The following is a 16237-nucleotide window of genomic DNA, read 5'->3' on the forward strand; positions in this document are numbered from 1 at the left end:
CCCCCCCCCCCCCCCCAGCAAGGGATTTTGCCTCTTTCGTTCATTGCTCTATTCTCAGTGCCTAGAATCGTCTGGTATGTGGCAGGTGTCTGGAAGCATGTATTGACTTTGTGAATGTGTTAATGGAAGGGAGACCTCCACTTGTCCATGGGTCCTGGAGATAGCTATAGGTCATGTGCAAACCAGAACGAAGGAAGGATATTGCAGAACATTGTTTTCTGATGAATGCCTATCCAGTTTCTTTCTGTTTGTTACTTTCTTGGGTGCCCTTGGCATGAAAGTGTGTTTGGGTATGTGCACTTGACCCGTGTCCCAGGGCAACTGGTAGGCATTGTGCTTGTGGTCATACTGAGTAACATGCTTTGTCTCTGTGCTCTGTGGCTTTCTTGGAACCTTCTGTTGGGGAGCATTTTCTTTTTTTTTTTTTCTTTTTTAATTTTTTTTTAATGTTTGTTTATTTTTGAGAGAGAGACAGAGTATGAGCAGGGGAGGAACAGAGAAAGGGGGAGACACAGAATCCGAAGCAGGCTCCAGATTCTGAGCTGTCAGCACAGAACCTGACACGGGGCCCAAACTGACAGACAGTGAGATCGTGACCTGAGCAGAAGTCAGAAGCTTAACTGACTGAGCCCCCCAGGCGCCTCAGGGGAACATTTTCATTTCTGGGAAGAATACTTTTGGAATGACAATTCTTTTTTTTTTTTTTTGAGAGCATGTGTGTCCTGGGGAGAGGGGCAGGAGGATGGAGAGAATCTCATGCAGGCGCCACACCCAGTGCTGAGCCTGATGCAGGGCTTGATCTCATGACCATGAGATAACGACCTGAGCTGAAATCAAGAGCCAGATCCTTGGGGCACCTGGGTGGCTCAGTCGGTTAAGCATCTCTTTTTTTGGTTTTGGTTTTGTGTTTAAATTTATTTTTATTTATTTTGAGACAGAGAGCAAGCCAGGGAGGGGCAGAGAGAGGGAGACAGAATCCCAAGAAGGCCCCGCACTGTCAGCACAGAGCCTGATGCAGGGCTCAAACTCATGAACCATGAAATCGAGACCTGAGCCAAAATCAAGAGTCGGACGCTTAACCGACTGAGCCACCCAGGCGCCCCTGGAATGAGGATTCTGATGTCCTGTTCTCAGATCCCCCAACAGAAGGAAGAAAGATATGTTTCCTCTTTCTTCTTCTATATGTTTCTTCTACTGTATCAGGCAGTATCAGCCAGGTTGCAAGCTGCCTTCCTTTTGAAGAGTTGCCATCTGCAGCCCATTTGCCTCTTTCAAAGCACCCACCCACGTTACTGCCTCCAGGTTTCCCCTTCCCTGTCCTCGGAGGGGAAGATTTAAGGTGAGAGCGATAGGAGACACATACCCGAATGCTGCCTGCATCTGGTTCAAAAATAGATCATGCTTTTTATTTTCTACAAAGTTAGCCATTAAACAAATGTGAAAGAATATAGATTTCATACAGTTTTTCCCTGATTTTTTAAATGAAGATTTGGTGCTTTTCAATTAGTAAACATTCATTGTGTTTTAATTAGAACTTTTTTTTTTTAATTTTAGACCGAGAGCAAGTAGGGGAGAGGGGCAGAGAGGAGAGAGAGAGAATCTTACATAGGCTCCATGCTTAGCACAGAGCTAGACACGGGGCTCGATCCCGTGACCCTGGGATCATGACCTGAGCCAAAATCAAAAGTCGGATATTCAACCAACTGAGCTACCCAGGTGCCCTTCAACTAGTGAACAGTCTGACGTAGAAAGACTCAGGAAATTTCCTGCTTAAAATTGTCAACATCCTCAGAGAGGCTCCCTGTTCCCCTCACACAACTCCTCCTTTTAGGGGTCGGTTTGTTAAATATAACCATAAACGGAATTACTCACCAAAAAGTACATACTCACCTATTAGCGTTTTCCCAAGATTCTAGTAACTTATCTTTCCATTTGAACAATTTAATTAGGGACTGGGTAACTTGTAGAAGCAAAGTTTCCGAGTCTTCCCGAGCGTGAGCCATAGTAAGAAACACATCTTTCGTTGTAACCAGAACATTTTGCATGTTGCAGATTTATATGTGACTTTCACAGGCATTTCGAATAATGACACCTGTCCTGTTGGCAGTGATGCTCTGATAGTTGCTGTCCTGGTTCTTTTTTCTGAGAGCTTATTACAAACTTTTAAATCTTTCCAGCTTACTAGAGTCTCGAAAGTTTTCGAGTTTGAAAAACTGTTGTGGTGGGTTATGTTATCCACACATCCATACATCCACAGTTCTTCCACATCCTGTTATCACAGAGATAGTCCTAAAGCTTCAGAAGGAGCCAGCAATAGGCCTTCCTTTCTTTTCACCCCAGAGACACTTGCCACCTTTTATTGTTTTTGTTAGCATCCTGGTTGAGGTACCCCTGTCTCTCGATGTCCCCTGTGCAGCTTTTCAGCTTCCCAGCAAAACTGCAATATTCTTTCCCTTTCCTGTATCAAATAACTTACCTGGAAAAGATATTTTCTTTCTAGGGTGTGGCTTCAACTCTCAGCAGAATAGCTGAACCAGGATTCATTTATTTCATTTTTTTTTTTTCTTTTAATTTTTTTTTTTCAACGTTTATTTATTTTTGGGACAGAGAGAGACAGAGCATGAACGGGGGAGGGGCAGAGAGAGAGGGAGACACAGAATCGGAAACAGGCCCCAGGCTCTGAGCCATCAGCCCAGAGCCCGACGCGGGGCTCGAACTCGTGGACCGCGAGATCGTGACCTGGCTGAAGTCGGACGCTTCACCGACTGCGCCACCCAGGCGCCCCACATTTATTTCATTTAACATGCACTTGTGGAGTACTTTCCACACTCCAGGCAGAGTTCTGGACATTGGTAATAAAGTCGGAAAGTGTAAAATGTGTTCACCGTACAAGGTATAACATGCTTCCCTCCTTGGTGCTGCATTGTGGTGGGAAAGACGTATGGTGCCCGACAGATGACCTAGCAAGTCACATGGTGAGAGGGGTGCATGGAACATAAGGAAGGATGGGAGTTGCCGGAGGTGAACTGGGGGCGGACAGGGCTGATTAGTTTACGCTGGGCCGTAAAGTGGCTTGTTGCTGGACTGACTTTGAGCAGAGACCTACAAGTCATGAGGAATCATCCATGTGTCTGTCCGGGAAGTGTTCCTGGCAAGATCAGACTCCCGCAGTTGGGCTGGTTTTCGGAGGTTACACCATAACCTCATCTTTTCCTTTTCCCAGGCTCTGTCTCTGTTGTTTTTACTTTTTGTCTAGAGCTCTGAATTACCATCAGGTTTTAGAACCATGTATGTTTTCTGTTCAACTTTATTTCCCTTTTGTCCTCACGAAGGAAACTTGCCCGCAGAAGATAAAGTTCTGCTGTCTGCTTTATGCTATGTTTTAGTCAGTGTGCCATTAGGTATTTGCTCCCAAACCCGCAAGTCATTCTAGATATTCCAGGTCACCTGGACGCTGCAGTAACTTTCCAATAAAGTGACCCAAGGCAGGGCTCTGTAGAGGCTGTTTCCCACACGTCTAGTGGATCGAAACGGGGGCAGCTTTTAATTGACTATTCATACGGGGAGGCGAGTGAATTTCCCTTTTAAACATTTCTTCAGCAGTGTTTTCAAAGACTATCTTTCTAGAACAGTTTTAGGTTCACAGCAAAATTGAACGAAAGAGACAGAGATATCCCATATATCCCCTACCCCCACACACTCACCTCTTACATGATCAGTATCCCCACCAGATACAATTGATGAACCTATATGGACACATCATTGTCACTGAGTCTAGAGTATACATTAGGGTTTACTCATGGTATCATACATTATATAGACTTGGACAAATGGATAAAGCCACATATCCATCTTTATAGTATTATATAGAGTAGTTACACTGCCCTAAAAAATCCTCTGTCCTCTGCCCGTTCATCCCTCCCCTCTAACCCTTAACCACCATTGATCTTTTTACTGTCTCCATACTTTTACCTTTTCAATAATGTCATATAGTTGGACTCATACTTTTCAGTTTGGCTTTTTTCACTTAGTAATACGCATTTACATTTCCTCCATATCTTTTCATGGATTAGTAGCTCATTTCTTTTTAGCACCAAATAATATTCCATTGTGTGTATGTACCACAGTGAATTTTTATCTGTCCGCCTACTGAAGGACATCTTGGTTCATTCAAAGTTCGGTCCTTGTGAATAAACCTTGTCCAGGTTTTGTCTGTGTATAGATTTCTGTGTGGCGTACATTTTCAGCTCCCTTTGGTTAATAGCAAACTGTGCAGTAGTGGGAGAGTATGGTAAGGGTATGTTTAGTTTAGTTTTGTTTTGTTTTGTTTTGTTTTGTTTTGTTTTGTTTTGGGGGGGTATGTTTAGTTTTGTAAGAAACCACCAAACTGTCTTCCAAAGTGTCTATACTATTTTGTATTCCTACCAGTGATGAATGAGTTCCTGGTGCTCCACGTCATGGCCAGCGCTGGTGGTGTTGGTGTTCTAGATTTTGGCCATTCTAATACATGTGTAATGGTATCTTGGTGTTTGGATTTGCATAAAATAACATGGGGAGCATCTTGTCATACACTTACCGCCATCTGTAGCTCCTCTTCAATGGTTTTTTTTTTTTTTTATGTTTATTTCTGAGAGAGAGAGAGAGAGAGAGAGAGAGAGAGAGCATGAGCGGGGTGGGGCAGAGAGAGACACACACACAGAATCTGAAGCAGGCTCCAAGCTCTGAGCCATCAGCACAGAGCCCGACGCGGGCCTCGAACCCACGAGCCATGAGATCATGACCTGAGCCAAAGTCAGACGCTTAACCAACTGAGCCACCCAGGCCCCCCGATCCTCTTCGATGTTAGGAAGGTCTTTGGTCCATTTTTTAATCAGGTTCTTTTTCCTTATTGTTGAGTTTTAAGAAAAGTACTTTTTGAAAAGTTTATTGAAAAAATAATCTTCAAATGTTTAGATAATCTTTATGTAAATACAGAGACTTGGGAATGTGAATGGGGTAAATGTTTTAGAAAACACATTTCTGAACTTAAGTTATTAAAGGTGGTCAAAAGTTTGTAATAGTAGCCAACCCATTTAATGTCTGTCAACACAGAAAAATAAAGTTAGGTGAACATGTGCAGAATTTCCAGGAATACTTTGAATATAGAAATATAAATATTTCAAGGTATTTGGTATTAGGACATATAATAAATCCAAAATTTGGTTGTGTTACTGCTTTTCTTTAAGTTCTAATTGATTGATATTATCTATATAACTTTTCTAACTACATAACTTATTAACTACATAATTTTCTATTCAATATTCTACACTGACTTTCAAATTCAATAGAAATGGCCATAGAGGCAAACCATAAGAGACTCTTAAATACAGAGAACAAACTGAGGGTTGATGGGGGACGGGGGGAGGGAATATGGGCTTAGTGATTAGGAGCCCACTGGCCCCCCTCCGGTGTTCCCTACACCTGCAAATCAGAGACTCTGATACATGGTGGAAAAGACCGACTGGACATTCTCTGGGTTCAGTAAAGTCTTACGGTCTCTCCTAAATGTGAAATCTTGAAAATACTGAACAAAGCCTTCAGTTGTCCACATCTCTGCATTCTCTGTCTTTACAGGAGGAAAGATCCAAAATAAAATGAAGACTGTTTTAGAAACAGAACCACACAAAGAGCTTTCCTGCTGGCAGATCTGGCAACAGATTGCAAGTGACTTAACCCAGTGTGAAGGCTCCATGATAAAGAGTTCTCAGTTCCCCAAACAAGGTGATTCACCTGGACAGGTTGGGGCCAGACTAACTGAAACTCACACAGGTCAGAAACCTGATCAGTGCAGTGAATTTAAGAAATATTTCAGTGATGTCTCCAACTTTGATCTTCATCAACAAGTACACACAGGAGTGAAGTCTCACACATGTCGTGAGTGTGGAAAAAGCTTCTGTTACAGTTCAGCACTTCATATTCATCAGAGAGTTCACCTGGGAGAGAAACGCTATAAGTGTGATGAGTGTGGGAAGGAATTCAGTCAGAGCTCATGCCTGCAAACTCATCAGAAAGTCCACACCGTAGAGAAGCCATTCAAATGTGAGCAGTGTGGGAATGGCTTCTGTCGTAGATCAGCACTTAATGTTCATTATAAATTGCACATGGAAGAGAAACCTTATCGTTGTGACCAATGTGGAAGGGCCTTCATTCATGCTTCCCATCTTCAGGAACATCAGAGAATCCACACCGGGGAGAAACCCTTCAAATGTGATAAATGCGGTAAGAATTTTCGTCGTAGATCATCACTTAATAGTCATTGTATGGTCCACACGGGAGAAAAACTGTACAAATGTGAGGAGTGCGGGAAGTGTTTCTTTTGTAGCACAAATCTTCACATCCATCAGAAGGGCCACACGCGAGAGAAACCTTATAAATGTGAGGAGTGTGGGAAGGGCTTCATTCAGCCTTCTCATTTTCGGGCCCATCAGAGAATCCATACTGGTGAGAAACCATATGTATGCAAAGTGTGTGGTAAAGGCTTCACTATGAGTTCAAATCTTCAAGCACATCAGAGAGTCCACACAGGAGAGAAACCATACAAATGCAACGAGTGTGGAAAGAACTTCGGGACGAAAACCCGTTACCAGGTTCATCTGGTGGTACACACGGGAGAGAGACCCTATAAATGTGAAGTATGTGGGAAGGACTTCAGTCAGAGAGCATATCTTCAGTCCCATCTGAAGACGCACAGTGTAGAGAAACCTTACAAGTGTGAGGAATGCGGGCAGGGCTTCAATCAGAGTTCCCGACTTCAGATTCACCAGCTGACCCACACCGGAGAGAAGCCACACAAATGTGAAGAGTGTGGGAAGGGATTCAATCGTAGAGCAGATCTCAAAATTCACTGCAGAATCCACACTGGAGAGAAACCATTTAATTGTGAGGAGTGTGGGAAGGTATTCAGGCAGGCCGCAAATCTTCTGGCGCATCAGAGAATCCACAGCGGAGAGAAACCTTTCAAGTGTGCAGAGTGCGGGAAGAGCTTTGGTCGCAGTTCACACCTGCAAGCCCATCAAAAAGTGCACACTGGAGAAAAGCCATACAAGTGTGAGGAGTGTGGGAAGGGCTTCAAGTGGAGCTTGAATCTGGACATGCATCAGAGGGTCCACACGGGAGAGAAACCCTACAAGTGTGGGGAGTGTGGTAAGCACTTCAGTCAGGCCTCAAGTCTTAAGGTTCATCAGAGTGTTCACAGTGAGGAGAAACCGTACAAATGTGATGTGTGCGGCAAGGTCTTCCGCCACTCTTCACAGCTACAGTCTCATCAGAGAGTTCACACAGGGGAGACCCCTTACAAGTGTGAGACCTGTGGTCAGAGCTTCCGTTGGCGATCCAAACTTTCACATCATCGCAAAACTCATGGTGGCAGTACGGTTTATGAAGGTAACAAGAGTGGTAAGAACATGAAGGAATTGTGTGTGGAAAGAAGTTCTCCAAAATGACGTTGTGTGAAACCCTGAATTCTTACCATCATCGAGTCTCATAAGAGAGAAAATACTTGTTTGGTTTAGTTGGTATTGAAGCAATAATTGAACCTATCTCGGTTTTCACCAGATCACACAGTGGAGAACCCTTAAGTGGTGTGATATGTCTTTGTTCAGAAGCACTTAGATAGCACTTAGGAATAGAGTTTGGTCTGGCCTTTAACACAAGTATAATGGTGTGCATGCCAGAATTCATATGCACTAGAATGTAAGCTGCATGAGGACAGGGACTTTGCTGCTAAATATACATAGCCCTCAAAGCTGGAGGCATCATAATTCTGGACTTCAAGTTATATTACAAAACTGTAACAAACAAAATAGTATTGTACTGGCACAAAAATAGACACATAGGTCACTACAACAGAATAGAAAACCCAGAAATGAACCCACAAATACATGGTCAGTTAATCTACAACAAAGCAGGAAAGAATATCCAATGGGAAAAATAGCGTTGGGAAGACTGGACAGCAACATGCAAGAGAGTGAAATTGGACTGCATTGTTACCCCATACACAAAAATAAACCCAAAATAGATTAAAGACCTAAGTGTGAGACCTGAAACCATAAAAGTCCTTGAAGAAAGCATAGGCAGTAATTTCTCTGATATCAGCTGTAGCAACTTTTTTCTTCGAGATAGATCTCCTGAGGTAAGAGAAACAAAAGCAAAAATAAACTATTGGAACTACATCAAAAGAAAAAGGTGCACGGCAAAGGAAACCACAAAACTAAAAGGCAGCCTCCTGAATAGGATATTTGCAAATGATGCATTCGATGAGGAGTTACTATCCAAAATATATGAAGAAATTGTAAAACTCAACACCCCCTCCCCCAAAAATCCAATTACAAAATGGGCCGAAGACCTGATTAGACATTTCTCCAAAAAGACATCTAGATGGCCAACAGACACATGAAAAGATGCTCAATGTCTCTTCTCAGAGAAATGCAAATCAAAATTAAAATGAGCTATCCCCTCACACCTGTCAGCATGGCTAAACTCAAGAACAAAAACAACAGTTGTTGGCAAGGATGTGGAGAAAGGGGAACCCTCCTGCACTGTTGGCAAGAATGCAAACTGGTGCAGCCTCTGTTAAAAACAGTATGGAGGTACCTCAGAAAATTAAAAATAGAACTGCCCTATGGTCCAACAATTGCACTATTAGGAATTTACCCAAAGAATACGAAAACACTAATTTAAAGGGATACATGCACCCCAATGTTTATAGCAGCATTGTTTACAATAGCCAAAATATGGAAAGACCCCAAGTATTCGTAAGTTGATAACTGGGTAAGGAAGATGTGGTATGTGTATATATATATACGACGGAATATTACTCAGCCATAGAAAAGAATGAAATCTTGACATTGGCAATGATGTAGATGGATCTAAAGGGTATATTGCTAAGTGAAATAAGTCAAAGACAAATATGTAATTATACTCCTATGCGGAATTGAAGAAACAAGAAACCAGCAAAGGGCAAAGGAGAGGCAAACCAAGAAACACTCTTAACTATAGAGAACAAACTGATGGTTATCAGAAGGGAGGTGGGTTGGGGGGATGGTTTAAATAGGTGATGGTGATTAAGGAGTGCACTTGTGATGAGCATCGAGTGATATGTGGAATTTCTGAAGCACTATATTGTACACCTGAAACTAATACACTGTATGTTAACTAACTGGAATTTAAATAAAAACTTTACAAAAAAAAAAAAAAAGTCTGCACAGCCTTAATATCGACTAGCCCTTGTAGGTGTGCTCTCTATCTGTATGTTAAATAAACAACATATGAAAATTGTATCCAGAGGAGGAAACCTGCAAAGTAAATTTCAGGGAAATGAACATTTGTTGAACTGTAGAAAACCACTGGATATTACAATTCACAATATTAATGTTACTCCTCTACTATAAATGGCTCCTCTCCTCCCACAGCCTCTGTTCTCAAGTTGGGTTCTTATCTGGGGCCCTGTGTACTTTTCCAAGCATTGTATACAGTTACGTTGAACTGTCTTTTGTCATTTTTCTGATGCTACAGACTGAGAAAGTTTTGTTTGCAAGGACTTAACTGCATTTCACACAGCTGCTTTTATCTATCAATGTTAAGGCAAGAATTTACTGTAACACTTTGAAAATGTCACAATTAATTACCAATAACAATTTTCTTAACTGACCTTGAGTTTATCGTTGATTTATAACTCTGCATTTCCATCCAACTCAAAATGTTGCCTTCTAATTACTGTAGCAATTTTTTATCAAAACTTTCATGTGGGGTCTATGTCCTCTTTCTCCCCCATGCTCATGAAAGGAATACCCCCCCCCCCCCCACACACAACACATTTGTGGGAATTTGATAATTTGATCAAATGTTTTTTTTTGTTTGTTTGTTTTTTAATGTTTAGTTTTGAGACAGAGAGAGACACAGCATGAGCAGGGAAGGGGCAGAGAGAGAGGGAGACACAATGTGAAGCAGGCTCCAGGCTCTGAGCTGTCAGCACAGAGCCCGACGCGGGGCTCGAACTCACAAACTGTGAGATCATGACCTGAGCCAAAGTCGGACGCTTAACCAACTGAGCCACCCAGGCACCCCTGATCAAATGTATTTTTGAGGGGAAATTGATACATGCTTTTCCCTACTGGCAGCACTAAATCATGGTTCTTGGAAAGGAGTATATGTCAGAATATAGGTTGTACATCTCTGATTTGGAAATCATATAATCAGAAGTTAACATGAAATTAAAATACCAAGAAGATGAGCACCACATTGATGATATCACTGATTTTTTAATAGGAATAAGCACACGTCTGTAGGAACTTGAATTTTGAATATTCATATATTAACTTGAAGCCATTAAGATTATGGCAGATATCTGTGACGAGGAGAAATATACGGGCTTTGAGAAATCATAGATTGTAGCCTTCATAGCATAATCACACATAAATCTTTGTGTGTTTGTGGGAACGTATGTATCTACATACATAGATAATGTGTAAAGGGATCCTTTTTCATAAGTGGTTTTCCTTGGCAAGGAACATTTTATAGCATTTTCGCATTTTTCATCCCCCCCCCCATATTCTTCCATTTAAGTTATGCTTCAGTTTTTCATGGAATAGTACCAAAGCAGTAAATTACAATGGAATTTAGGAAAGTACCAAATAATTATCCCTTGCAGTTAAGCTGCTCTGAATGTTCTGTATTGTCATCTGGCATATAAGATCAAAATTAAGGTATAGTCTCTGGAAGCCAATTCCAAAACCAAAAAATTCTCTGGTGGTTTTAAATATACAAGAATTAAATGAATTTTAACAATTGTAGTTAACGCATGCTGTGCTTTAAGTATAAATTCATAACAGGGAGAAGGCAAATCCTGGAGCTACAAACAACATTGGTATAAATGCATTGTGGAGGCATTAAAAAACGAAACATTTCCTTTTGAAAAGGTATGCATGAAGGAAGAACATAACAGCAATGTGGACCCTCTGGCTGTGGAACCAGTAAAGGTGAAGACCAGGTTTGGATGCTGTTACATAGACATGATAGTGATTATTCATTATAGTTGATTAAAGGGGCTTTCCTCAGCAAACTCTATTTACTGGAGACAGATTCCCACAATTGAAATTGATTTTGTGAACCACACCTTCATCGGATGTTAGGTACTTAATTAGGTCCGTGCTGTTTCAGTTTCGTGTGTTGGGGGTTCCTAAAGCTGTTCCATGTTCTTTCATTCCCTAGGAGTACCCAACAACTGACCTGTTAACTGAAAGGATACAAAATAAAATGAGCAAAAGGAGAAGGTACATAGGATGAAGTCCGGAGGAGGAAATTGGGTGCAAGCTTCCTAAAGTTCTCTCCCTGTGGAATCACAGTGTACCGAATTCCTTTGGCACTGAATTGTGGTAACACGTGTGAAGTGTCACCATCAGAGACTCTGTGCCCTAGGGTTTTTTTGGAGGCCGGTTACTTAGGCATTCTCTGCCTGGCATGTACCAAAATTAGAGATTCTCAGAAGGAAAAGAGATATTCAGGATAAATCACTTTGCACAAAGAGCTTAGGCACTGTGAACTACTTAGGGAACGGTAGGAATCCTCCTGACCAATCCAACTACCCAGATATTTGTCAAGAGCCAGCCTTGCACACCGGCCTTTCTAAGGGTCTCAGTCTCAGCTCTATTTTAAACTTTTCTGTACACTTGACATCAGAAGCCCAGTGCCTTCATTTTGGTTTCGTTTTTTTTTTTTTGTTTTTTTTTGTATTTTGTTTACCATTTTTTGCTGTTATACCATAATGTGTCATCAGGGAATTTGTGACAGAAAACTCAGTAGATGAAAAAAAAAAAAAAAAGATTTGCCCTCACAACTTCTAAGACTGCAGGTACGGCTTACTGGTTGAAAGTTACTGAAAAACAGGATGGGTGCTACAGAGCCCAAAATATCTCCACAAAGTACAGTATTATTATAAAAAGAAATATAGGGGCACCTGGGTGGCTCAGTTGGTTAAGCTTCCGACTTTGGCTCAGGTCATGATCTCACAGTTTGTGAGTTTGAGCCCCACGTCGGGCTCTGTGCTGACAGCTCAGAGCCTGGAGCCTGCTTCGGATTCCGTGTCTCCCTCTCTCTCTGCCTCTTCCCCTGCTCACACTCTGTGTCTCTCTCACAAATAAATACACATTAAAAAAATTTTTTTAAAGGAAATGTAGGTATATCATGGAGAAATCTGGGTGAACACTCCCTTAGCCAAGATGTTCATATTATTGATAATAGAACAAACCTACATTTTAGGTCTGATATGTACCAAGAAGGACATGATGTTGCTTCACTGTTATTACCGCCAATACAATATTTTTGTATTTTTGTATCCTGATTTCTGAGGGAATAGCAGATAAACCCAAATTGATAGTTTCTTCACAATTGCCTGACTGCAGGAGTATAATTGGCCAAAGGGCCCAGCTGCTGTGCTCTAAAATGCACCACCACACTACATTTACATGGAGGCCAATCTTCCCATGATTGCTCCCCGTCAACACAATAGGGGTCCTAAAACGGATCCATTCTTGGAGGCTGGGACTCCTCTGTCCAAAGCCTTTTCTTCAGGGACCCCCTCCCCCTGACAGCTTTCAAGAACTTAGATATAAGGCAGTCTAGGATGATCACCAAATCTTCCAAAACTCCTTCACTCAGGGTCACGTTTGTACCATGATCTGATGATTCTGATGATTCCCTCCCTGAGCTCCCGGCCATTTTCTCTCTCAGATGTTTCCCCCTAATAAAATATCTGTTCTTTAAAAGTCTTGCTTAACATCTTGGCGTCCACTCCTTGGAGAACCAGGACAAACCCAACATCTTAGAAACACACCTCTCGGGCTCATTCCCGTTATTTCCTTTTCCCGGTGGTAGCCACTAACTCAATGGTGCAGATTCATTTAGCCTGTTCTGTATTTTATACAAGTGGAATTGTACAGTATACACAAAATACATACACGCTGGCTTCATTCACTCAACATCATGTTATGACGTTCACCAACATTGTTGGGAGCAGAGGACTTTGTTTTACTTTAATTGGTGGAGATCATTGTAGTGTGTAAACATACCATAATCTATTCATTCTATTGTTGATGGGCATCGGGTAATTTCTAATTTTTGGATATCCCATTTAGTACTGACATGAACAGTCTAAAATGTGTCTTGTGTTTAATATATGATACATTTACTTGAGGAATATTTATATGGATAGAACCAAAACATTAGAGGTAAATGTTCAACTTTAGTAGATACTTAGAATATTCCAAAGTAGTGACACCAGTGTAGTCATACTTTCTCAATAGTGATATGCGAGTGTTGGCATCTTTACTCAGTATTTTTCTTTTTTTTTTTTTAATTTTAGCCTTTCTAATCAATGTGCTGGTATCTCATAACAACATAATTTGTATTTCCCTTATGACATGGAGTTTAGTACCTTTTCATGATTATTGGCTCACTTGACATCCTCTTTTCTGAATTTACTTAAGTCTTTTTTCCATATTTTGTGTAGGGATGCCTGTCTTATTGATCGGAAGACTTAGATTTTACATAAGAGTCCTTTGTTCCACACATTTTGAAAATCTCTCTTTTTGCCTTTTCATTCTTTTAGTGTGTTTTGATTAGCAGTGTTTCTTAACTTTAAAATAGTACAAGGGAATGCAAGCTGGTGCAGCCACTCTGGAAAACAGTATGAAATTTCCTCAAAAAACTAAAAATAGGACTACCCTATGACCCAGCAATTGCATTTATCCAAAGGATACAGGTGTGCTGTTTCAAAGGGACACATGCACCTCCATGTTTATAGCAGCACTATAAACAATGGCCAAAGTATGAAAAGAGCCCAAATGTCCATCGATGGATGAATGGATAAAGAAGATGTGGTCTATATATACAGTGGAGTATTACTCGGCAATCAAAAAGAATGAAATCTTGCCATTTGCAACTATGTGGATGGAACTGGAGGGTTATTATGCCAGGTGAAATTAGAGAAAGACAAAAATCATATGACTTCACTCAAATGAGGACGTTAAGAAACAAAACAGATGAACATAAAGGAAGGGACACAAAAATAATATACAAACAGGGAGGGGGACAAAACAGAAGAGACTCATGGAGAACAAACAGGGTTATGGGAGGGGTTTTGGGAGGGGGGATGGGCTAAATGGGTAAGAGGCACTAAGGAATCTACTCCTGAAATCATTGTTGCACTATATGCTAACTAATTTGGATGTAAATTAAAAAAATAAAACAAGTTTAAAAAATATTAAAAAATATAAGTAGTACAATTTTTCAATTTTTTATTTCAATATTTGATTTTTGTTTTTGTTTCTTTGGTTAAGAAATTCTTCCTACTTAAAAAGAGGGAGGGAGAAATTCTTTCTAGTCCGAGTAAGAAAGAAGTTCCATTTCTTTCCTTTTTTAAAAAAACTTATTTTATCTTTTTAAATTTATTTTTGAGAGCAAGAGAGAGCATGAGCGGGGGAGGGGCAAGGAGTGAGGGAGACACAGAATCTGAAACAAGCTCTGAGCTGTCCGCACAGAGCCTGACACGGGGCTCAAACTCGCAGACCATGAGATCATGAACTGAGCTGAAGTCAGACACTTTACCGACTGAGCCACCCAGGCGCCCCTGTTTCTTTCCTAAATTATCATTGTTTGCTCTTCAAATTTAAATCTGCAGACCTTCTGGAATTTGTATTTTTATATTCTATGAGACAGTGATCAGCATTTTTTCTGACTGAGAACTATATTAGTGAGACCTCTTTACCCTCTCTGTTGTAGTGTTTTCTTTATACACATCGAGGTGTAATGTCTGTTTCAATATAGATTTTGATGTCTATTCACTCATTCGTCTATCCTTGAGCAAGCTCCAGACTTATATTGTAGATTTTTAAGAAGATTTAGTGTATACTAATATAAATAAGTCCTCTGTTTTATTCTTATTTAGACTCTTCTTAGCTCTTTTCTAATATATTGTTTCTAATCATCTTATCATTTTCTAGGGGAAAATGCTGATATTGTTATTGGAGTTTGATTGATACTATAGATCATTTTGGTGAGTATTGAGATCTTTGTAATACTGAGTCTTGAAGCCATGAATATCATTATTTTTTAAGAGTTTTTCTTAGAGAACATAAAAGCGAATCCCCATATAGTAAGATGCACATACATAGACTCCAAAACATTTAAAGGACCTACATATGAAAGACAGGTCTAGAAATTTATTTTAAGCAGGAAGAAATAGATACTTTTGCCTTAGGAGTTTCAAAGGACAGAGATTAAGAAGAAATTTAGTAGTTATCTTACAATTAATGATTTCTATTCAATGAAGGACACAATAGACAAAATTTAAAAACACATGCCCACTTTGGAAAGAATATTTGTAATTTCTAAAACTGACAAGGTATCAATAATCAGAATGTGCAATGAAAATGAGGAAAGAGACAGGTAGCATCCACAAGAGAAAAAGGGGCCAAGGGTATAAGAAGGCATTTACAAATGAGGCTCCTGAGCATTTGAAAAAATTATCACTTATTAGAAACTAGAGAAATTTAATTAAAACTGTGTGATACTACTATACATTTAATAGTATCATAGTTATACTGCCAGTAGTAACAACTGGCAAAAGTTAGGGTGACAAGTCTTCCAAATGGAGGTGAAGAGATAGTTACACAAAAAGATAACTCTTGTTAATGTGGACTGGTGTAATGATTCAATCTGGCTGATACTAAATTTAAGTATACATGTATGCTATGAAGTAATTTCCCTCTTGGATATGTCTTCCCAAGAAATTCTCACATAGGTCTGTAAGTGAACATGTGTGTTCATTTCATTGTTTCTGGCAGTAGGAATGGGAAGAGTAGATAGATGAAATGTTGGGAAAAAAAGGTAGAGGCAAACCAAGAAACAGACTCTTAACTATACAGAAGAAATTGATGGTTGCCAGAGGGGAGGTGTGTGTGGGATGGGTTAAATAGGTGATGGGAGGGGCACCTGCCTGGTTCAGTCAGTAGAGCAATACAACTCTTGATCTCAGGGTTGTTGAGTTCACTCCCCATGTTGGGTGTGAAGCCTACTTATAAAAAATAAAATCTTAAATGAATAGGATAGGATAGGATAGGATAGGATAGGATAGGATAGGATAGGATAGGATAGGATAGAATAGAGTAGAATAGAGTAGAATAGAGTAGAATAGAGTAGAATA

The 16237-nt window shown here is 40.3% G+C and overlaps 1 protein-coding gene across 1 annotated transcript in view; it reads left to right on the forward strand.

The window, feature by feature from the left end:
- The window catches only part of LOC121018866 (zinc finger protein 234-like), a 46263-nt gene extending 38384 nt beyond the window's left edge, over positions 1-7879 (forward strand). Inside the window, exon 11 of the mRNA XM_040457918.1 lies at positions 5614-7879. Coding sequence (XP_040313852.1) covers positions 5614-7481 — 1868 coding nt within the window. The 3' untranslated portion in view covers positions 7482-7879. The remainder of the gene's footprint in view (positions 1-5613) is intronic.
- The last annotated feature ends 8358 nt before the right edge of the window (positions 7880-16237 follow it).

The sequence above is a fragment of the Herpailurus yagouaroundi genome, unplaced genomic scaffold (genome assembly GCF_014898765.1).
Source record: "Herpailurus yagouaroundi ecotype Mexico unplaced genomic scaffold, PumYag 220, whole genome shotgun sequence".
Taxonomy (NCBI): Eukaryota; Metazoa; Chordata; class Mammalia; order Carnivora; family Felidae; genus Herpailurus; species Herpailurus yagouaroundi.